Source organism: Odontesthes bonariensis, chromosome 6 (genome assembly GCF_027942865.1).
Source record: "Odontesthes bonariensis isolate fOdoBon6 chromosome 6, fOdoBon6.hap1, whole genome shotgun sequence".
NCBI classification, from domain to species: domain Eukaryota; kingdom Metazoa; phylum Chordata; class Actinopteri; order Atheriniformes; family Atherinopsidae; genus Odontesthes; species Odontesthes bonariensis.
This window is the reverse complement of record NC_134511.1, coordinates 5276110-5300419: the sequence shown is the minus strand read 5'-3', so window position 1 is coordinate 5300419 and position 24310 is coordinate 5276110. Positions and strand designations below refer to the sequence as shown.

At 40.5% G+C, this 24310-nt stretch overlaps 1 protein-coding gene across 3 annotated transcripts in view; it reads left to right on the top strand.

Annotated features, from left to right (window-relative positions):
* LOC142381874 (netrin receptor UNC5D-like) overlaps nt 1-24310 on the top strand; it is a 318795-nt gene that overhangs the window by 197599 nt on the left and 96886 nt on the right. For all 3 annotated transcript variants that reach the window (XM_075467164.1, XM_075467162.1, XM_075467163.1), the window contains exons 5-6: nt 11432-11612; nt 12402-12569. In XM_075467164.1, the coding sequence (XP_075323279.1) occupies nt 11432-11612; nt 12402-12569 (349 nt within the window). The remainder of the gene's footprint in view (nt 1-11431; nt 11613-12401; nt 12570-24310) is intronic.

The window sequence follows — 24310 nt, the reverse complement described above, 5'->3', positions numbered from 1 at the left end:
ATTTTTATTATTAATTAATTTATTTTATATTCAAACTGAAAACATGAACTGAATAACACTCAAGTCATTCAAGTCATCGTGTCTCAAGTCAAGTCAAGTGCCGAGTCTTTAACTTCCAAGTCCGAGTCGAGTCTCGAGTCTTTTATTTTTTGTCAAGTCACAAGTCATCAAAACAGCGACTCGAGTCGACTCGAGTCCAAGTCACAGTGACTCGAGTCCCCATCTCTGCTAAAAGCATTGCAGCGGGGAGTGGAAGAAGCATCAAAAATACATTGTATTTATTCATTAACTGATTTGTAGCCAGTCAGTGTGAGTTGCTGTTGCAAAAGAATAAGCGCATTCAGATTGAAAAGCTGTGTTAAAGACAATAATGTGGTCACAAATGGGATGCTAGCTCTCGTCGAGCATTAGCAGCGAGCTAACACATTAGCTGTTAGTTATTTATGAGTGCAGCAGATCTGTTGGGAGTTATTCCTCCACATGCTGCGTTCAGTAGTAATTTAATGTGTTTTTTTTCTCGGTTTTTAATGGAATTATTCATGGCACTGTAGTGAAATCATTTGACAGGTAATAACACTAAATCACATTTTAATTCAAAGTCCAATTTGTACCAGTGTATTTGAGGTTGAGAAAAACGTTCACGACACAGGTTTAATGCTCTCATGACAGCCATCGTCATGGCGGTTTGATCTAATGTTAGCACATTTAGCTAAACTGTTGTTCTTTTTGGATGGTCTTTGTGACGAGTCGTCTCAGTTAAAGTCGAGTTACAGTAACTTTGCATTGAAAGTGGCCTAAATGAGCAAAAGACAGGTAACGGTGCCGGTCATAAACGTTTCCATGCCTGACAGGTGTCATGTCAGCTCTTTACAGGAAGAGTTCTGCTCCGTAGAACGGAATTAAGATAATGAGAAGCCATTTGACTGAAAGGGGAACTTTCAGTGTAATGTTGAGGAATGAGGCTGAAGGAATGGCCGTGTCATTTCCTGTTTGAGCCCCATTTAAATGTTGGGTGGAGGTCTGAAATGAAAAGCTCACTGTGGAACCCTTTTGAAATTGCTTCACAGACGGGTGGTATGTGCACAGATATGTGAAGGAAAGCTTTCTGCAGCCAGGTTTGTCTTAAGCTGAAGGTTCGGACTGCTGGAGCTCGTTTTAGGATTATTGCAGATGGAGCCAGAATTTTACTCTCTATATATTTAGTGCTGTTATCACTTTGCTGAAGAACAGTATCTGTTTACCTGAATTATCATTTTCATGTTCAAAGAATAATCGATACATTTCCTTAAATCGAGGCTGAGGCCTTTATTTCTTGACTTGACCCTCTTCAGAGGTGGTGTTTTTTTCCAGTTCCTCTTGCAGACTGGTGGATTACTGGGTTTTCTTTAGAGGATCCGATAAAAGGATGTCAAAAATAAAACGTGCGGTATGCAAAGATATCCTCCCTCCTTCCTTCTCCCGGTCTATTTTAATGTAGGAAGTTGTTAGTGTTGCATAAAGTAATTCTACTGCCAGAATCTGAGTTACAATTAGGGATGGGAATCGAGAACCGGCTCCCAGTAGTTAATCTGCCTGTCATGTCTGTGGCTTTTGCCACATTTTTAGTTTCTGTTTAAGTTCTTGGTTTTTAGCATTTCTTAGTTTTAAGTTTTAGGTTCAGGTCTCGTTTTTAGTTTTGCCTTGCCATGCCACCTTCTTTCCCCTGCCCTGCCATCAGCTTCACTTCCCTCACCTGTGTTTTCCCCATCAGCTGCACTCAATCACCAATCACCCTCCACAGTATTCTCCAGGGTTGTGTTCGAAACCGCCTACTACTCCCACTACTCCTACTAACTTTAACTTTTTTTAAGTTCCTGGATGCATACTAGATTCTCTGAAATGTTGGGTATGCATCATGTGGTTACTTGTCATACTTAAACTACCCAAGATGCAACGTAACGTGACGTCGCCGATCTTCATTTCCTGTCAAAACGGCAGTTTCAAGCTAGCTACAACGAGGGTAGGTTCACTTCCTGTTTTCTTAACAAAAGCACCAATTGTATCGTAATAGCTTTCCCTATGATAAAAGGCAACGGGTATTTCATTTTGTGAAAATAACCGGAAGTGTGTATCTCACTGCGGCTAGCTTTAGTAGCGCCGAATTCGTGGGAACAAAATTGTAAACAGCCGGTATTTTGTCAGGTTTTCAACACATTGGGGATCTAAACGACTACTTTCTCGCCTGAAAATGTTTCAAATGTTGCTAAAGTTTACAGAGTTTAGAGCTTAAGGGAAATCAGCTTCAGGCCGGCTGATTTCAGCTCGGGCAGGAGCGAAATGCATTGTGGGTAAACGCTCTGCATACTGTCTGATCGAATGAGTATGCAGTATGTAGTACGCGGTTTCGAACACAGCCCAGGTTTTTCCATGTTCATAACCAGATCCTCATTCGTCACTTGTCCCTTGCTTCAGTTAAGTACCTTTCTTGTATTCATAGCCATAGTCATGTTTTGTTTAACCATAGTCATGTTTTATTTTTGTCACAGTTTGGTTTTTGATATCCGGCTAAGCCGCGCTTTGTGTTGAAACCTTTTTGAAAATAAATCAAGTTTTGTTTTTTTGAAAGAATTCTGCATTTGGTCAACTTGGCTGTAAATGCAGGAGTTTTTTTTAAATTTATGTTGAAACCAGTAAAACAGGAAGTAGCGCCGGTTAGCTCCGTGAGCTTCACACAGAGACCGAGGAGCACCTGTAACGGTGATGTTATCTGCTAGTTTATCTTTATTTTATTCCTCCATGCTTCGTGGTGTTTGCTGTAACTGTGTGAATGTGATGCATTCAACAGACTTTTACAATAATAAAACCTGCTTTAATGCGCGATAAAATATTAATCTGCATTAAATAATTAATATGTTAACGCGACAATAACGAGTTGACTCGCCCAGCCCTAGTAATTATATATTGTACTATATAACTGGATGAGAATCGATAAGAAAATCGATAAGCGATAATGGAAGCGGGATTGCTAAATCCTTAACAATTCCCATCCCTACTTGTCACACAGGATTTGGTAAAGTGCAGATAAACCCAAAGTCTTGTTTCCACATGTGTTTGTATGCAAGTCAACCAGAAATCCATTGATTTGAATCTGTCTGCAATGGACTGGAGACCTATTTCGGGCGCACTCTGCCTTTCATCCTGTTGGGATGAAGGCTCCAAACCTCCTGCAACCCTGACTTGGATGGATGGAATCTCTGTAATCTTTGATAGATGTGCAAAAACTTCAGCATTTTTCCCTTTGGTGCTTGATTCTGGAGAGAGACTCCACACAGTGAGCTAGCAAGTTGCCAACAGGCTAAAGAACTATTCAATGAAATTCAATTTTCATATTATTATTATTCATATTGAGCCAAATCGCTATAAATGTCATCTCAAGCCACTTTAAAGATAAAATCCAATTAAGGAAAAGTACATGGAGGAGGCTGTTTGACTATTGGCTCGAGGGTCTAACCCACTGCGTTTTGAACATGTTCAAGTTTTTTAGGCTGAGGTTCATTTAATTTTTAACAACGTATTTTACTAAACTAATTGCACACCAGGCAGACTGTCCTTTTTACCTCTCTATTTCTATTGTTCGCGTTGTTCTATCAAGATAATTTCATGTGGATATATCAGGGACGTTGCTGGGCATACAGCTGTACGGGGGCCCAGGCCCCCAGCCAGAACCCCACCACCAACACTCCCTTACTGTATAAAGAAATGAGCCTGTACTGGATGTATAAGAACATTTATTCAAATTTGCATGAACCTCAACAGGTTTAACAGAGCTGTAGGCTATCTAAGCAAATAAAAACACTTTAGCTTTTCAATTCCTCCTTCTGTAGCTCATCAAACATAATCAAGTAAGCCTTTTACAGGAGGCAATATAACTAAAAAACATTATAATTTTCAACAGATACAAAATAATGAACAACATTTCAGTCCAGGAACTGAACATGTTTTAATCTTACTGTAGCACAGTCAATAAATACTTCTACTAGAGGGAATATTACAAAATAAAAAGTCAGAATCTTAAATTAAGAGCACCTGATATGGTCTTTAAACTAGCCTACCCACTTTTTACCCATTTATAATGCCTAAGGTAGTTTAGTAAATAGGCTATAATAGTCAGAATAGGATATTGTCTCGTGTTTTTCATCTGCCATGGAACCAGACGCTGTGTATTTGGTGTAAGAAATGACAGTGGCCTATAGGTAGGCGTGGGCGTTGACACAACAGAGAAAACAAATCTCTCACCTCCCTCCACTTCATGCTCACTTCTCCTTGTTGCTTCTGACTCTCCTCTGTAAGAATTTCCTTATGTCCCTGACCACGATGACGGCAATCCATCAATGTGTAGTGGTTCATACAGCCTACTACGCTTCCATTGGCAATTCTGCTTCCATCCTGCGAATATAACCTCTTGACTCTTTGGTAGACCTGTGCAGCATCGGCTACAGTAGGTTACGTGGTTGAAATAATGAAAATCGTGCCTGTGTTATCTTTCGGTCTTAGCGTAGTCTGAAGGATGTGTATGGTAATTTTTACAGGGGCACAACGCATGTTTACAGGGGCAAAAAGCTTGGTAAAAAGTGTGACGTGCCTGGGATATACCGTTAAAAACTGGACGATTACACTGCTGAAATCAGCCTTCTGCAGAGTGAGGTTTGAAGTTTTCATTTATTTGGAAAGACGATAAACATGAAACGGAACGTCCGTAAATCAGACTGCACGCAGACGTGTCGACACAAAGCTTTAAACTTAAAACATTAGGCTGTTACTGTACTTCCTTCAACACATTGAAATAAAATGGCTCTTTATGTAACAGCAAACTGGGCTGATCCGAAGTACTTCAGTAAAGATGTCGTGGAAATACGTCAGTCAAATGCTTCAACCACTACAACTGAATGTCGTTTAGTTGTTTCATTAATTGTTTAAACAAAAATATTAGGGCTGGGTGAGTTAACTCGTTGATTATTTAACGCCGATAAATATTTTATGGTGCATTAACGCGGGTTTCATTTAACGTGGGCTTTTGTACCTTTAATAGATAGGAAAGTTCAGAGAGACAGGAAGCAGGGGGCAGAGAGAGGGGGAACAACACGCAGCACAGGGCCGTCCAATGTGGGACTCAAACCGGGGCCAGCTACAACGAGGACTATAGCCTCTGTACATGGGGCGCCTGCTCAACCCACTACGCAACGGACCACCCCTGTTTTATTATTTATTTTATTATTGTAAAAGTCTGTTGCTCACAGGCTTTTATTTTGTAAAAGTCTGTTGCTGTCTGCTGTGGAACAGGAAAAGAAAGTAATCGGCGGATCCACCAAACATGGAGAAGGGTACGGAACTTTTACTCGGCCATTTTCATTTTAAAGTTCTTCCAGACGGCGGAGTCGACAGAACCAAAGTCATCTGTAAACACTGCCAAGTTGAATTGTCTTCTCAGCGTAGTAGTTCCAGTCTAAAATATCACTTAAAGGCAAAACACACAACTGATAGCAGCAAGTCATTCAAGGAAACAGACAGTGGAGCGAGGCTTCTACATAAAAACTACAGAAAGATGCTGATGTTAAAAGTGTGTTTGCACAACAAATGTTATGGCACTTTCATTTATATGGCAGCACATTTAAAATAAAGCTAAATGCTAAAAGCTATACGCTACTTTTGGATTCATTTTTGGATTTTGTGTACAAATGTAATCGTGATTAATTAGATTAAACCTTTTAATCGTTTCCCAGCCCTAAAAAATATAAACTTCTTCTTTTTTTTTTTGTTCCCATGCATCTTTAATTAAACTGACATTGAGGATTAATTTCCAAGTAGGTAATAATATTCATTGGCAGATCCTGAAGCCGTCAGCGTGCAGCATGGTGCCCACACTCCTTTACTGAAGTAAACATCCATATCACAGTACTTTGGATGCTAACGTGCTTGTAAATCTGTAACTTTTATCTCCCAGCCTTGATAAAAAACCTTTCTTTAACAGGAAAACTCAGTAAGGGCAAACATCTTCAGGCATCCATCCAACAGAAAACTACATAATGAAGCTTCAGAGTTGGCTTCAAAATGCAAAATCTCTTATCTTTTGCCTCAATATTTCATATCCAAAGAGCAGAAAGTGTCATTTCTTTGTAGTTGATAGAACGTGGGAGCCTCTTATTTGCAATATTGCTTTAGCTGTCCAGATCCCTATCAAACCGCCACTTGTAGTTCTCAGATTTCAGAGGGGGGGTGGGGGATGTAGAGCAGGTCTTTTAACTCGGGGGAGAAAGGAGTCCACGAGGACCCTGTGGAAATGAGTTTCCTTTGAGTGACTCCTCTAAGAAAAAGCCCGAAATGAAAAAAAAAGCCAAACTGAAAGCCAATTTTAAAATTTCCCGAATGCAAGCCTTTAATCTGAGATGAATCCTCTTGATCCACAGCGGCTCGGGTCCACAGAAAGGTTCAGGGCACAGAGGGGAATCAGCTAAATGATTCTGCATGTCGAGCTCTGCAAAGACAACGCGGCGCTACTTCAAAACAAGTTAGCATTTAACCGCGCACCGCCTCCAACTTTCACATTCCTCATCTCCGCTGTGTTCCTCGTAGGTCAGAGAAAGTCTCCCAGAGAGTGGATGATGAGCTTCGTTATTAACCCGAGCAATTACATCGCTCCCAGCCCAGCCGAAGCCTGCAGCTCCCCGCGTTTATTCCGTTTAGATAAGACAGATGGAGGTGTTATAGTGATGTGGTGCCGCGGAGCTTCGGGGACGCAGCGGGGGAGCTGGACGGGTGACACAGCCCCACTTTGAGCTCTCCTTGGATCTCTTTTTGATTAACCTCCGAAGCAGGGGAGCACAGCTGAGCTCCTCCTGACGGGAGTTTCTTTATACGTGCAATTGATTAACTACACTGGAAAAAAATCAAAGTCTTACCAAGTGTATTTGTCTCATTTCTGGTCAAAATATCTCATTACACTTAATATAAGACACAACTGCCTAACAAGTAATATTTCAGCCAGATATAGGGACTTGTTTGAAGACAATACATCTTGAATATCTTGTTAAGTGAAAAAGTCTTGAAAACAAATTGTTTTGAGTCACATATCATATGAAACAAGCTTTTTTTGACATTTGAAGAGGTTTTTAAGCTAATTTCAAGATCCCTTTTAACTCAAAAGTCCTAAATATCACATTTTATTTCAAGAAATCTTGACAAGCCGATTTTCACTAGTTCCATTGGCAGATTTATTTTGCTTATTTCAAGCATAAACGTCTTGTATTTGTTGTTTTTTACTTATTTTTGGAGGGGCATTTTTTCCAGTGTAAGGATCTGTGGAGTGAATTAGCTGGGTGCGCCGCGGCTCCGCTTCTGATACGCTGCTTAGGAGGTCCCTGCTGGCGTCCCCTGGTCCCCTGACGGAGGGCTAATCCGTATAATTGCGCTGATGAGAAACCTGGCAATTAAAAAAAGTTCTGCTGCTCTCTGCCAGCTTCACCACAGGCGGCTGAGAGTGGCCCAAAGGGGGAGAGGGTCGTGCTAAAAGTGTGACACAAAAGCATGAGTCAGCAGATGAGACGGCACTGAGGCGCACCTTTTGTTCTGCGACACCTTGACATTAAATGACCATCAGACCCCGGAGCAGCGAGCAGAATGCGTCAGCTGGCGAGGTCTGGATCAGCGCTTTCCTCACAAGTTCAGGCACCGGCTGCGGTGTCATTCCTTCACCACGCTCCTCTGTCCTCTAATTGCCCCTCAACCGCCACATTTCTCAGCATCTAATCATCAGCAAATGTCATCTAAATGAGCCGATGAGAGGGCTCGGCTGCTGTGCCGGGCTGGGAGAGGTGACCTTCAGGGAGAGGGCCCGGTAATGAAATCACAGGGAGGGGAGCCCTCATGGCTGGAAACCCCTCCGTCAAGGCTGACACTGATGACCGCATCCTAATTGAAACAAATGTGCCAATTAGGTAATTCATTTTTCACATCCACTGTCTCGTAGTTGCCAGGCTAATTTGTATGTGTCCCTTCATCTTTTTCTTCCCCGTCCCTCCTCCCACTTCCTCTCTTTGTGTATCCGTCTCTCTCTCCTCTGCCTCGTGAATCTTTTCATCGTAACCCCGAGGGCCGTTTGCGGCAGACAGACGGCTAATGTGCAGCGTGCCCCCCCCCACCCGACGCTGCCAGGGCCGGCGTGTGACACACGTTAATTGCCTCTTTCAAGTCGCAGATTTCCCGGGATAAAAATTGAAATAAAAACATAGAGAGTTGGCGGGTGAAGAGGGAGAGGCAGGGGGGGGGTGCGTGGATGGATGACAGCACTTGTATCATCCCCTCAGACAGACGACTTTAATCACGAGTCTGTCTTCTTATCTGTTTAATGTTGCTACGAGCTTAACCTTTGATGAAATGCCTGCATGAGGCCATCTGCTAATTGCAGAAAGGACTCTGGATGCCTTTGAGGATCGGCTCCGGAGTTTTCTGCAACGCGGAGGCTTCACTGTCCGTTGTTCCACGTTACCCGTCTCCATTTACACTGGAAAAAACCAAAGTCTTACCAAGTATATTTGTCTCACTGAGTATCTCATTACACTATATATAAGACACAACTGCCTAACAAGTACTATTTCAGCCAGATATAGGGACTGGTTTGAAGACAATACATCTTGAATATCTTGTTAAATGAAAAAATCTTGTTTTGAGTCATATTTTTCATATGAAACAAGCTTTTTTTTACATTTGAAGAGGTTTTTAAGCTAATTTCAAAATCACTTTTATCTCAAAAGTCCTAAATATCACATCTTATTTCAAGAAATCTTGACAAGCCGATTTTCACTAGTTCCATTGGCAGATTTATTTGCTTATTTCAAGCAAAACCGTCTTGTTTTTGTTATTTTTTTTAACTTATTTTTGGAGGGGCATTTTTTGCAGTGTAAATACACTGGAAAAAATCAAAGTCTTACCAAGTATATTTGTCTCATTTCTACTCAAAATATCTCATTACACTTAATATAAGACACAACTGCCTAACAAGTATTATTTCAGCCAGATATAGGGACTTGTTTTAATACAATACATCTTGAATATCTTGTTAAATGAAAAAGTCTTGAAAACAAATTGTTTTGAGTCACATATCATATGAAACAAGCTTTTTTTTGACATTTGAAGAAGTTTTAAAGCTAATTTCAAGATCACTTTTATCTCAAAAGTCCTAAATATCACATCTTATTTCAAGAAATCTTGACAAGCCGATTTTCACTAGTTCCATTGGCAGATTTATTGCTTATTTCAAGCAAAAACGTCTTGTATTTGTTGTTTTTTTTAACTTATTTTTGGAGGGGCATTTTTTCCAGTGTAGGTAAAACAAGTTGGGGTGAAAAAGTGCTAAATGTGTGGAATGATTACTCTGTAATGATTCTCATTATCATTTATATTTCTGTCAATACAAACCTGCGATCCATCATCTCTGTACCATGCGTCGTTTCTTTTTTAGTCCGTCTCTGCATGCCCAGGAGCGCTTCCCATTTGCATCCAGCCTGAGTGTTGTTCATTGTAAATGGTGCCTGTGTGCTTCCCATAAATCTATCAGCCCAGCACATTCTGCTTCGCAATAAATGTAATTTGCAAACGCAACGATGCAGCTCTCTTACCAGACTAGGAGCAGTAAAGCGTCACTAAGTTTGTGATTCATAATTAGTTTTCCTCTCAGCTGCTGGTAATTGGTTATAGTGTTTCCTCTGACTGCCTAATGGTGTTAGCGATGGCGGTTGTGCCGCCGTGTTGGGGCTAATCTGCTGACTAGCAGCTATGCGTGTCGAAGGTTTTTAGGATGGGTGAGACCGTACATGAAATCTGCATCTGAGAAAGTGTGAGATGGGGCTAAAGGGTGCACGGAGCTACATGGTTTCTGACTATGACAAAAGGTGGAGAAAAAGCCCCGCGGTCTCAGCTTCCTCTGGGCTGCTTCACCCTGCCTCCGAGGTCTCTGGCTGTGTTCGAGACCGCATACTTCTCCTACTACTCATACTGACTTTTTTCCCGGATGCATACTAGATTCTCTGAAATGTTGGGTATGCATCATGAGGTTACTACTCATACTGAAACTACCCAGGATGCAACGTAACGTGACGTCGCCGATCGTCATTTCCTGTCAAAACGGCAGTTTCAAGCTAGCTACAACGAGGGTAGGTTCACTTCCTGTTTTCAAAACAAAAGCACCAATTGTATCGTAATGGCTTTCCCTATGATAAAAGGCAACGGGTATTTTATTTTGTGAAAATAACCGGAAGTGTGTAGCTCACTGCGGCTAGCTTTAGTAGCGCTGAATTCGTGGGAACTAAATTGTAAACAGCCGGTATTTTGTCAGGTTTTCAAGACGTTGGGGATCTAAACGACTACTTTCTCACCTGAAAATGTTTCAAATGTTGCTAAAGTTTACAGAGTTTAGAGCTTAAGCGAAATCAGCTTCAGGCCGGCTGATTTCAGCTCGGGCAGGAGCGAAATGCATTGTGGGTAAACGCTCTGCATACTGTCTGATCGATGAGTATGCAGTATGTGGTTTCGAACACAGCCAAAGTGTTTCTCTTTATAGTCTCATTCATGCTTGAGTGTTGATATCAACCCATACAGTGAGTGAAGAATTCTGGGTTTTCAACCAGCGCAGATGGTATTTGGGTGCAGATCTCCAAAAAGCTGACAGTGTGCTGCACTAGAAGACGGTGGAATAAGTAGGTTGAAGGCTGATTTATTTAAGATTAGCTCAAGCCAGGAGTGGCCAACAACAGCAAACAAAGGATGCACTGGAAAAAAATGCCCCTCCAAAAATAAGTAAAAAAACAACAAATACAAGACGTTTTTGCTTGAAATAAGCTAAATAAATCTGCCAATGGAACTAGTGAAAATCGGCTTGTCAAGATTTCTTGAAATAAGATGTGATATTTAGGACTTTTGAGATAAAAGTGATCTTGAAATTAGCTTAAAAACCTCTTCAAATGAAAAAAAAAAAGCTTGTTTCATAGGATATGTGACTCAAAACAATTTGTTTTCAAGACTTTTTCATTTAACAAGATATTCCAGATGTATTGTCTTCAAACAAGTCCCTATATCTGGCTGAAATGGTACTTGTTAGGCAGTTAGGTCTTGTATTAAGTGTAATGAGATATTTTGACTAGAAATGAGACAAATATACTTGGTAAGACTTTGATTTTTTCCAGTGTGTATGATGATATAGAAAAGGATCCCGAGGGAAAAGCACAGACAACAGCTGCACTGGACGCTAAAGCTTAGCTAAAGCTTTGCTAAAGCTAAACTACCAACAAGAGCAACAAAACAACTAAGAGCAGCTGAGACTGCTGCGTGTGTTTGGTTTTATTACGCACATTTGTGCAGATAATCGCTCATATTTCTACCCTTTGTCACCCCTCTCCTGTAGGTGGAATGGTTGAAAAATGAGGAGCTCCTGAGTTCCCTGACCGACGACAATATCGACACCCGAGCCGACCACAACCTCATCATCAACGAGGCGCGTCTGTCCGACTCGGGCAACTACACGTGCCTGGCCAGCAACATCGTGGCGAAGAGACGCAGCGCCACAGCCTCTGTGATAGTCTTCGGTACGCCGTCCTGTCGCTGGCTGCTGTAATTACCTGTTTGAACACGTTATTCTGTATGCTGTCGAAATGTTTACATGGCACTTCAGATCAATTTGTTTGGCTTCCTGCACTCCTACACACGAGTGTTTAAGAAACTAATCTTTGTGTTTCTGCCGAGGAGTTATGTTTCCTATTTATTCCAATGAATGTATTATTCAAGGAGTCAATTTACTGCCTCTCATTTAAAATCAATGTGTGCTTTATGAAAGGAAATAAGCCACTGTGTCTTAATCTCATTTAAAGGGAGTGTTGCTCATTAAGTATTTATGTGCCTGAGGCCTTGGATAAAATGGAGGTTCACCAGCTTGGGGAAACGCTGCTAAACATTTGGCTTCCGAACACGTCAGGCATAGAGATCATAGAGTAAAGTGCTCCGGTCGCGGCGCTAAGTGGTCAACTCCGAGCTGTCGACCCGCACGAGTCCGTGTCGCTTTTGGAAAATAGGCATTTCCGTGTTTTCCACAGTTCCCTGCCTTTATCTTAATTCAAGAGCAGGGAACATTGAACCGGCAATTAGGGAAGAGGGAGCTGTATATCCACCAATCTGCTCCTGCTGCCATGCATTGTTGCCTCGCTTTGCCTCGGAGCCTGCAGAATCATTAATAGCCCCGGCTCTTGTTAGACTATTTAACAATGCCAGACTTCTGGGAGGAAAAAAAAAAAAAGAAAAGCAGTATGTGTTGTTGTGCACTCAGTCACCCTTTTTTTTTCTTCTTCTTCTCTAACTGTGCTCTGTTGCACTTCCTGCAGTGAACGGCGGCTGGTCGCTGTGGACCGAGTGGTCGCCCTGTAACGTGCCGTGTGGGCGGGGCGTCCAGAAGAGATCCAGAACCTGCACCAACCCGGCGCCCCTGAATGGCGGGGCCTTCTGCGAGGGCATGTCCGTGCAGAAGATCACCTGCAACGCACTCTGCCCAAGTCAGTCCCACCTCTGATCGTGTGCATGACAACAACAACAAAAAAACTGCCTGAAAAAGCTTGTAAAACAAACTAATGCCAGAATTTTTGCTTTTTTCACTGGAAAAAATGTCCCTCCAAAAATAAGTAAGAAAACAACAAATACAAGACGTTTTTGCTTGAAATAAGCAAAAAAAAATCTGCCAATGGAACTAGTGAAAATCAGCTTGTCAAGATTTCTTGAAATAAGATGTGATATTTAGGACTTTTGAGATAAAAGTGATCTTGAAATTAGCTTAAAAACCTCTTAAAATGTAAAAAAAAAAGCTTGTTTCATGTGATATGTGACTCAAAACAAGATGTTTTCAAGACTTTTTCATTTAACAAGATATTCCAGATGTATTGTCTTCAAACAAGTCCCTATATCTGGCTGAAATGGTGCTTGTTAGGCAGTTGTGTCTTATATTAAGTGTAATGAGATATTTTGACTAGAAATGAGACAAATATACTTGGTAAGACTTTGATTTTTCCATTGTTGTTTTCGGTTGATTGACTTTCTGTCAGGTTTTTCCAGACGCCTTCGCACTTTCTGTCATGTCACCCACTGTAACATGAAATATTCATCCCCTTCCTGATATCTGGACTTGAATTAGCTTAAAATCCTGCCTCATCAGCTTCACAGACAGCCAATAATATGGATTTAAAGGGTAAGATCCAGTAGTGACCCGACAACACTGCTGTACAGAGTAAAATAAAATACAGAAACAGGATGGCATTCATTGTGCAGGTTAAAGTGACCGGAGGGGAGGGACTCAGTTTGTGATTGAGTTGGAGAAGGTGAACTGGAGGAATTGAAGAAACAAGTTCCTGCCTTAAAGGGGTAGTTCGCCTCTTTTGACATGAACCTGTATGACATCCCATATTAGCAACATCATTTATGAACATCTTCTTACCCCCTGCTGCGTCCTGTGAGCAGAGTTCCAGCCTCGTTTTGGCGTTGATGAAGGTAGTCCGGCTAGTTGGCTGGGGTTTAAAAAATAAAGCGTTTTGCTTCTCAAAACAATATGCGTTCAACAGAGTAATACATTTGCATCACAAAATCTTACTCCAGGAAAAAGTCAGACCTCACAATCTCTTGGCCCTATTTTCTCTCCCTTCGTATCACTGCGTGCTGCTACCTGCCGACAGCCGCCCCTGTTACAGTGTTTACTGCTCGGTCTGCACTTCGGTCTGCACTTCGGTCTACACAGCAGGCAGTGATACGAAGGTAGAGAAAATAGGGCCAAGCGATTGTGAGGTCTGACTTTTTCCTGGAGAATGATTTTGTGATGCAAATGTATTACTCTTTTGAACGCATATTGTTTTGAGAAGCAAAGCGCTTTATTTTTTAAACCCCAGCCAACTAGCCGGACTACCTTCATCAACACCAAAACGAGGCTGGAACTCTGCTCACAGGACGCAGCAGGGGGTAAGAAGATGTTCATAAATGATATTGCTGATATGGGATGTCATACAGCTTCATGTCAAAAGAGGCGAACTGTCCCTTTAAAGGAGCAAATAATTTTTGCCGTGGGTTTTTAAGTAGGATTATTGCTCCGGTGCAAATCTGCAGCTGTAGGCACTGTCCAAAAGAGGATCAAATGTTTGCCCGTCCAAATATGCCACAAACTTATGTACTTGTTTTCTCACATGACTGTTGGTCACAGCAAGTTCTGGAGGGTCTGTGCTGTGATTCACAGTGAATCCATTAACCAGCCAGAAGCTGCTCTCTGACTGCAGACAGAAAGAGGCTGCGAGCAGCACAATAACTGTGAAATGGGACTTGGTTATCTTTTGACTCATTTAAATGTTGCATAACAGTCGTTTGAAAACACCTGTCTTACTTCCTGATGCAGTCGTGCACCTTAGCTGTCTGTCACAGTCAAGTAAAATGTGTTAGCTATGTGTAAAAAGTATCTTATTTTCAAATCTTTGACATTTAACACCTGCATGACTGAATCAGATTTATCTCTTTTGGTTGGAAAGCTGACAGATTTAACAAAATGGGTCCTTGCTGCTGTGAGATAAAGACATTTTTGTCTGCTTTCTCTGAATGTCAGCCGTTGGAGGAGAACAAAGGGAGAAGATTAGGGGGGAAACATTTAAATTAAGATTTTAGGTTTTTCTTTTTTACTTTTTTTTTAAGAGAGATGGTGCAACAGTTCAGTCAGTCCCATAATAATACAAGTGTCCACTGTCCAACTTTTTCTGATTAAATATTCTTTAACTGTCGTGTGTGTGAAGCGGTAGACTAGATGCCACATTTTCTGTGACACTATGTCGGCTTTTGCAAGACAGGAAATTAAGCTATGCACTGGAAAAAATCTAAGTCTTACCAAGTATATTTGTCTCATTTCTAGTCAAAATATCTCATTACACTTTATATAAGACACAACTGCCTAACAAGTACCATTTCAGCCAGATATAGGGACTTGTTTGAAGACAATACATCTGGAATATCTTGTTAAATGAAAAAGTCTTGAAAACAAATTGTTTTGAGTCACATTTAACATGAAACAAGCTTTCTTTGACATTTGAAGAGGTTTTTAAGCTAATTTCTAGATCACTTTTATCTCAAAAGTCCTAAATATCACATCTTATTTCAAGAAATCTTGACAAGCCGATTTTCACTAGTTCCATTGGCAGATTTTTTTTGCTTATTTCAAGCAAAAACGTCTTGTATTTGTTGTTTTTTTACTTATTTTTGGAGGGGCATTTTTTCCAGTGTGGTTAGCAGTAGTAACCTACAGATGCTCAAAAGAGAGGGTTCCATACGTGGTAAAAGAAATAGTTATTTTTCATAAAGAAGTGTAAAACCAGCTTTTTGTCGAGAATTGGCTTAATTTCCCAGTTAATCGCTTAAGAAGCAGCACTTTTAAAAAAGTAAAACAACCTGATTTGATATCAAACAAGCTGTTTTTCTCAGAATGGAAGAAAGTAAACTATGCATCACAAACTAATTCCACCACAAATTCATCAGTTAAATAGTGAAACAACGTCAGTCTGTTGTTAAACACCAAAGCAGACATTTACAACCAACTTCAATAAGCAAATATACACGCCTAATGATTCCCAACGGCCAAATTCAAGTGTTACAACAACGTAACAGCAGCATGACATGATAACATATATAGAATAGAATAGAAAAATACTTCATCCCCCAATGGGGGAAATTCAAATTAGTCAAGCTATACCAATACCAATTGTATCGTAATGGCTTTCCCTATGATAAAAGGCAACGGGTATTTTATTTTGTGAAAATAACCGGAAGTGCGTTGCTCACTGCAGCTAGCTTTAGTAGCGCCGAATTCTGGGAACAAAATCGTAAATAGCCGGTATTTTGTCAGATTTTCAACACGTTGGGGATCTAAACGACTACTTTCAGTATGGAAGTATGTAGTATGCGGTTTCGAACACAGCCAGAGACTCTGCCTCTCTAAGGTGCTCTTTTTATACCCAGTGTCACTGACCCGTTGCCAGTTAACCTAATTAGCTGCAACATGGCTGTTTCTTGTTAGTTCTGTTGGCCTACCGAAGCTTTTTGAGTTGTTTTACTGCCATAAATCTCCAGATTAGACTTTTTTTCTTCGTATAATAGTAAATCTTTGGAAATGGGGGTTGTGTATTAGATTAGAAGCGTGGATGTTTTAGATACATTCACTGCATAATTTGTTGCTCTTTAGAAAAGTTAGTGGAGTTTTCTGCAGAGGGGGATGGCTGCCATAAAAGTAATCTGGCAGCACACATTTATTAAGCTCATTAATACTTTAAGGGACTTTCAGAACATGAAAGTTTGTGTCTGTCTTGGTGGAAGCTTGCTTTTCCAATTATTCTGGGTGAGAGAACTGGAAACCAGCCCACAGTGAGTTGACTTAAATGGAGCTAAAGTTTGCGTGGACTGCATATGATTATAGTTTAAGGGGGTTGCCAGCCCTCTAAAAAATATCTGCCACCGCAGGGCCTACGACACCTTAATGAGTTCTGTTGAATTCAAGCTTTTGTTTTTCAAGCAAGTTTTATTTGCATGAGCCTCATCTCTCTGTGAAATGCCTTCAAAATCTGCTAAAAAGCAGTGAAAATAAAGACGAAATGCTTTGCCAATCTCTCAACCCGTCTGAAGCGAGAGAAGATAAACGAAGGTTTGGTGCAGAAAACGTCAGGAAGAAACGGATGACGAGAGCAGCAAAAGTCAGAGGAAATCAGACTTAGAAATAAGATTTTAACTCAAACTGTAAATTCAACAGCCATCTGACAACAATAGTTTCCAGCTGTCTGATTCTGAGGTCTGCGTGCACACAGATAACAAGCAGAGGTGGGTAGAGCAGCAAAATATTGTACTCAAGTAAAAGTACTGTTACTTCAGAATAATATGACTCAAGTAAAAGTAAAAAGTAGTCATCCAAATGAGTACTTAAGAGTAAAAAAGTGCTCGGTGAAAAAACTACTCAAGTACTGAGTAACTGTTGAGTAACGTCTGATTTATTTGTTAACACAAGCATTCAATCAGACAGACAAACATACTAAATAATCATCTTTAGGCAAATTAGAGTTCACCCAATTGATAAATTTAATTAAAATGAATTAATTAATTACAAAATAGCTTTAATTAAAATAATCCAGGTAAATTCAAGTACCTCAATAAAAAATAAAAGAGACTTAGGAAATGTTTAAAACATATGTAACCCATATGTAACCTAAAAAACAAACATTCACCTATCCATGGGGGGGAAAAAACGAGTTTAGGAAACTTAGCGCTACATGTTTCCTCAAGTTAGATGTTGAGTTTCTGCTGAAATGTGCGTTTGTTTTGGTTGCCACAGAAGACACATAATGTAGCTGCTGTTTCTCACTCTTTGTAAGGTAAACATGCTTTCAGTATGAGGCCTCGTCTGCGTCTTCATTTCCCACCGTTGGTTCTGACATTTTTCATCTGTTTCTTTTTTTGTTTGCTTCGACTGCTAATGCTAAAGCTAACCCGTCCCGCCGCTGAGATCGAGTATGATCACGTGACCAGACTGCACGGCTGCGTCTGATTGGTGGAGCACAGTCAGGTGGTAGAGCCTTTGGCGGAAGTCTCTCTCTCTGTCAGAATAAAACATTAAAATGAGGCGTACGCGGGGGGATAAAAATAATGAGGCGTAGAATACCAAAGAGGTAAGAAGAAAAGTAACCAGCTCATTGTAGCCTAATGTAGCAGAGTAAGAGGACAGTTTCTGCTGCACACATCTACTCAAGGAAAAGTAAAAAGTATAGAGATTTAAAACTACTCCTAGAAGTACATTTTTGTCAAAAAACGTACTCAAGTAAATGTAACTGGTTACTACCCAGCTCTGCTAACAACACGTGTAAAATGAACACATGCTGAGGATGTTTCATTTAGCTCTTGCCCCCTCTGTGCAGACGTAACGCCCCTGCAGAGCCGTCAGTGCCAGCAAACTGCCGCACATCTTGTTCACTTCTGTAATGCTCCACGCTTTGTGTGTTTCCCCAAAGAGCTCAGAGGTTTGGAAGCTGGGGTTTGGGAGTTTGGCAAGGTCACCCAATGAGGCTGCCTCACGCCAATTTATTCAGTTTGGGAGGCTTCCGATGCCGAGGTGGGGCAGACGGGGGCCAGACAGTCGGGTTTGGTTTTAATGGCAGCAGAAAGCACCAGAACAGCTTGAGAAAGAGATGTGGAACTCGTGAGGTGATGCAGGAGGAGGCAAGGCCGGTTTATTGGTAGGGCACAAGGCAATTTAAAATAAAGCTGTTTCTAAACAAAAGTTTGGAAATTAAATTAGGGGAGAAATTAAAATGATATAAAAACAAAATTATAGTATACTTGTATAAGATAATTAATGATGCTATATTTAGTATTTTTATATATATATATATATATATATATATATATATATACATATAAATATGTTGTATTTGTTATGAAATATAATGTAAATGGGCTTTAAATGAAAGAACTGTTATTAATCCAATTTTAAACCCAAATGCCGTAGTTATCTGTTATCATTTTTCATTTTAGCCATAAGAATATATCTTGTGCAAAGTAATATTTTATAAAAAATGAAATTCTAAATCTCAATATGAATAATTAAAACTCATTAAATCAGAATCAAAGACCTGAACCAAAATGCAAATTGTTCTAAATTAAGTGAGTGTTTTTTTTTTTTTTTTTTTTTTTAAAAACATTTGCTCTTTCGAGTGGATTTCTTTAAAGCTTCCACCTCGATATGGCTGCTGTATATAAATAAATAAGCTTTTTGTAACGTGGCACTTACCTTTAGAACATTTATCCATCAATCAGTTCCAGCCAGGGGGCGTTTTTTTTCCTTATCTTGAGCATATCGAACTTTTAAAGCCTAAACTTTAACAGTAAACGGTACACAGGTAAAACCTCCAGTGACATACACACAACAATGAATGCAACAGAATATTTCCAAACATTAAGTATTTTTCTAGGACTTCATTTCTGGTGGAAAAACAAAGCTGACTGAAGTCTTCACCTCCCTGCCTCTCGTTGGCAGTTACAGGTGTCGGCCATTATTACAGCCTTTGGGTTGTTTTCGCAGCACGGCTGTCATGTGAGAACATTTTATGCAAATAAAGAAAAACAAGAGCTCGCTAAAGCTGAGAGAAGTGGACGTGTGACATCACAGGGTGCATGCGGCAGAGTCGGAAACAGATTTTGTTCTGTTGTCTTTGCGAGAGGAATAAAAACTGTGGGCAGTAATAAAGCCTCTCTGAGCTGCTGACTGGCAGGCGGCTCTGGGGTCTGACATATCTGAGGAAAGGTTAGTTTAAATGCAGAGAGAGTGCAGAGTATGGATGAAGTCAGAAGCTGTTAGCCGCTTAACAAGAGACGGCAAAGAGAAGATAATGTAGAAATGAAGCTCCTGGTGTGGAGAGAATTGAAAGTCGATACAAACTGCATACCGCGATGTATACAGAGCTCCAAAGAAAGCCGGAGCTTCAGCTGGAGCAACCACTCAAAGAGGAATCAAGGCCTGCAGATCCTAATTATCATGACGATCAAGTGGTCGGTAATGTGCCTTTAGTGGGCTTTGCACGCACAGATGTTGTGTAATAAGATTGAGGAAAGGTCATTCCTCCACTTCCAGTGTGTTCGGTGCTTATAAAAAGCACAATGATAACAATCGGTTTCTCTTTTTATATGTACAGATGTGGAAAAACAAAGTAGACATTTTACACAACTTAGTTCACATGCTTAGTTCACTCTTTATAGTGAGGCTTTAGTTATTAGCAGGCATTTATTTGAACAAAGTGCTCTTAAGATCACTCCGCAGGATCGCAGCAGTTTGAGTTCAGGACTCTGACTGGATCATTGCAACACATTTTCTTTTTCAGACGTTCTGCTGTAGATCTGCTGCTGTGTTTGGGATCATCGTCCTGTTGATGGGCCAGTTTCAACCAGAGTTCTGACCAGGAAACAGTCGTGCAGTCCTCAAAAAGGCTTCGGATATGACTCAATGTGTTGGTCGAATAGGGCTGAGCAATTTTATCGATACTGTGGTATATATCGATATTTCGTTTCCCGATAAAGTATCGATTTTTCAGCCGCGAGTATTGATTTATTATTATTTTTTAAAGTTTAATTTTTTTTTTCTTTTTAAATTCAAATTGTTTTTTTTTAAAGCAAACTTTATTGAAAAGTCAGACGTTACATTTAGTGAAAACACAGAACATTAAGGTAATACAATTTAATGCCAGGGGGGTCACATTATACAAAACAGTGATAAATTAGTTCATAAAAATGTTATATAAAGTGCATGGCTCTCACGTTTGTGACACGTTCGTTTGTTTCTGTTTGTTTGGCGGTGTCGTCCTTCCGGGTCAAAGGTCGGAACACCAGTCCAATCAGGGACGATTCATGTCAAATCACACTGTCCCTTTTTTCCCCAGAAAATGATGTAAGTGTATCGAATCGTTTAGAATCGTATCGTTGGCTAAATATCGTGTATCGTATCGTGAGATTAGTGTATCGCTGCAGCTCTGTGGTCGAATGCTGATTAGCTGAAAACCAGCTCGAGCCGGCTGGAGCCAGAGGTGGCCGACAAAGACAAAGAAAAAGCACCAAAGAAGCGCAGATGAAAAGTTGTTGCAAATGATAATCTTCACTATTTTAACACTTTTCCACAGAAAAGGCAAAGCTAAATTACCAACACCAGTTTAAAGGGGAAGTTGAGTTTTTTTTTTTTTTAAAGCTGGACCTTATTTCTGGCATGAAATACGTTCATCTACTCACCGATAACAGTTTGGTGAAAGTCGGCGTCCTTTGGAAGATATTTAGATCACTGGAGATCGGCGTATATCCATATAACGGGAGAGAACAGGGCAGAGACAATACAGCCTCTAAATAAGGCATTATCTGTCTTTATTTCACCAATACTTTAAGACCAATGAATGAATGAACGCGTACTATTGCACTGTTAGCTCAGAGCAGCTTATTCACTCCGTGCTCTGTGACGTTCGGCTAACTTCACACAGAGTTTGCTGCTGCTAGTTTTGTGCAACATGGCAGGATATTTATCAGATTTTGACGACGTGGACGACGACTTTGAGTTCGATGGACGTCCTTACCGTATAATAAGGCATTATCTGTCTTTATTTCACCAATACTTTAAGACCAATGAATGAATGAATGAACGTGTACCCACCTGTCGAGAGTAGCAGCGACGCACATTGATGACGTCATCCCCGGAGACACGTGTGTAGAAAGCTTCCTATAAACCCCCCGATAGCCCCGATAACAACAACACGGCAGCTCTGAGCTAACAGTGCAATAGTACGCGTTCATTCATTCATTCCTCTTAAAGTATTGGTGAAATAAAGACAGATAATGCCTTATTTAGAGGCTGTGTTGTCTCTGCCCTGTTCTCTCCCGTTATATGGATATACGCCGATCTCCAGTGATCTAAATATCTTCCAAAGGACGCCGACTTTCACCAAACTGTTATCGGTGAGTAGATGAACGTATTTTATGCCAGAAATAAGGTCCAGGTTCAGAAAAATAACGAACTTCCCCTTTAAAGACAACTAAGAGCAGTCCCACCGATCAGACACATATCTATGAGACTGCACTCACACGTTTGACACTCATCAACGAAGAGCATACGGAGATCTATATCTGGCCTTCGCAGATTGAAGGGCAGCGACTGATTCTGACGTCTTTCTTCTTTGTGTTTACACACATCTGGAATGCTTCAGACCAGCAAGCTGCCAAAACCTCTGCTTTTGCAGAGGAGCTCACACTTGGTGATTGGTTAATAAATGCATTTCATTAGCTTAATTTGATCAGGTCAAACTCTCTTAAACATAAACATACCTTCTTTGCATTTCGATTTCCACACCGACATGCATAGTGAAGTTAGAACCCATGTAACGCCACAAAGGGAAAACCACCCGACTGATTGTATTACGGGCATCACAACTGCTGCCAGGAATCTTCAGGCACCATATGGTCCCCCAGTATTTGTTAAGCTTAGCATGATGAGCTTTTCCTTGATCAGATGACAGAGCACGGGGGGAAGATTCCCAGCTATTAGCATGCGCCAGGCTGTTTCAGTTTCATAGCCTTGCATCAAATCCCATTATATAAACAGGCCTAGGGGTTAATGAGGAGAAAATGTCTCTCAAGCTGTACCACCACGCTACCCCGTGTACTGTCTGTCATAATGATTACGTACGTGTGCCCACTGCAGAAACATCCCGCTGCTCAGCGTGTGAAAATTACACCAAACTGAGAATTAGTAACCGACTTCACAAAGTTTGTGAGAGCTTCGATGTATTTTGGAAGTGTTGTTTCTTCCCGAAGAATGCAGACACCTCTTAACACCTGCAGTGTTTGTACTTCTCAGCAGAAAAAGCTCTGAGTTCAGGCGTTAACGCAGCTGGAGCTGACGGCTTCGGTTCATGCAGACTCCTCCACCTCTAAACCAGAGGTGGGTGGAGCAGCCAAGAATTGTACTCAGGTAAAAGTACTGTTACTTCAGAATAATGTGACTCAAGTAAAAGTTAAAATTAGTCATCCAAATAATTACTTGAGTAAGAGTAAAAAAGTGCTTGGTGAAAAAACTACTCAAGTACTGAGTAACTGTTGAGTAACGTCTGATTTATTTGTTAACACAAGCATTCAATCAGACAGACAAAAATACTAAATAATCATCTTTAGGCAAATTAGAGTTCATCCAATTGATAAAATAAATTAAAATGAATTCATTTATTACAAAATAGCTTAAATTAATATAATCCAGGTAAATTCAAGTACTTCAATAAAAAATAAAAGAGAATTAGGAAATGTTTAAAACATATGTAACCCATATGTAACCTAAAAAACAAACATTCACCTATCCATGGGGGGAAAAAACGAGTTTAGGAAACTTAGCGCTACATGTTTCCTCAAGTTAGATGTTGAGTTTCTGCTGAAATGTGCGTTTGTTTTGGTTGACACAGAAGACACATAATGTAGCTGCTGTTTCTCACTCTTTGTAAGGTAAACATGCTTTCAGTATGAGGCCTCGTCTGCGTCTTCATTTCCCACCGTTGGTTCTGACATTTTTCATCTGTTTCTTTCTTTGTTTGCTACGACTGCTAATGCTAAAGCTAACCCGTCCCGCCGCTGAGATTGAGTATGGTCACGTGACCAGACCGCACGGCTGCGTCTGATTGGTGGAACACAGTCAGGTGGTAGAGCCTTTGGCGGAAGTCTCTCTCTCTGTCAGAATAAAACATTAAAATGAGGCGTACGCGGGGGGATAAAAATAATGAGGCGTAGAATACCAAAGAGGTAAGAAGGAAAGTAACCAGCTCATTGTAGCCTAATGTAGCGGAGTAAGAGGACAGTTTCTGCTGCACACATCTACTCAAGTAAAAGTAAAAAGTATAGAGATTTAAAACTACTCCTAGAAGTATAATGTTTTCAAAAACTTACTCAAGTAAATGTAACTTGTTACTACACACCTCTGGTCCAAATTCCAGTTCAGATTATTCTACAGGTGAAAATCCTCCGCCTCAGAGGAGCGCTCAGTGTACAGTACGGAAGCGAGTGGCTCCTATCTCACACTACTCGCTCATTTTTAGTAATGAGATCCCTCAGATAAACTCTGTAAGCAGCTTAACGATTCCACGCTCATCTTTAAGTGCCAGCGGACGGAAACACGAGCACAATAAGAAGTCAAACCCTTCTTCTTTTGAACTGCAGTGAAAGATATTCTCAAGAACAAGCCTTTCTGATTCAAGGTTGTTGCCTTTTGAGTGCGAGCATCTTCAGGCAGATGAGCAAAGGTGCAGAATTCTGTTGGACATTTAAAGGCATGGGGGGATTATTCCCATTATTGTTTCCATACCATATTTGTGTCAAGAAAAATGTCACGGAAGTGTTGTCCTGTATCATGGCTGATTTACTACAGTAGGTGTGGGCCCCTGTGGTCAATGTTACATTTCAGTGGACTGATCCTCAAATAGCATCAAGTTAAGGACAAAATAATAATATTCACATTTCTAACCAAAACAGATACATTATTTACATTTACTCAGCTGTATTAGTGTGTTAGCTGTTGTTCACAGCCATTGATAGGAAGGTGTTGCAAATGACTTGGCTTTGTAAATATTCTGACTCCCTATATTTAGAGCTGGGCAACGATAAATATTTTTAATCTAATTAATCACATGATTTCCCTGATTAATCACGATTAATCGCATTTATACGTAAA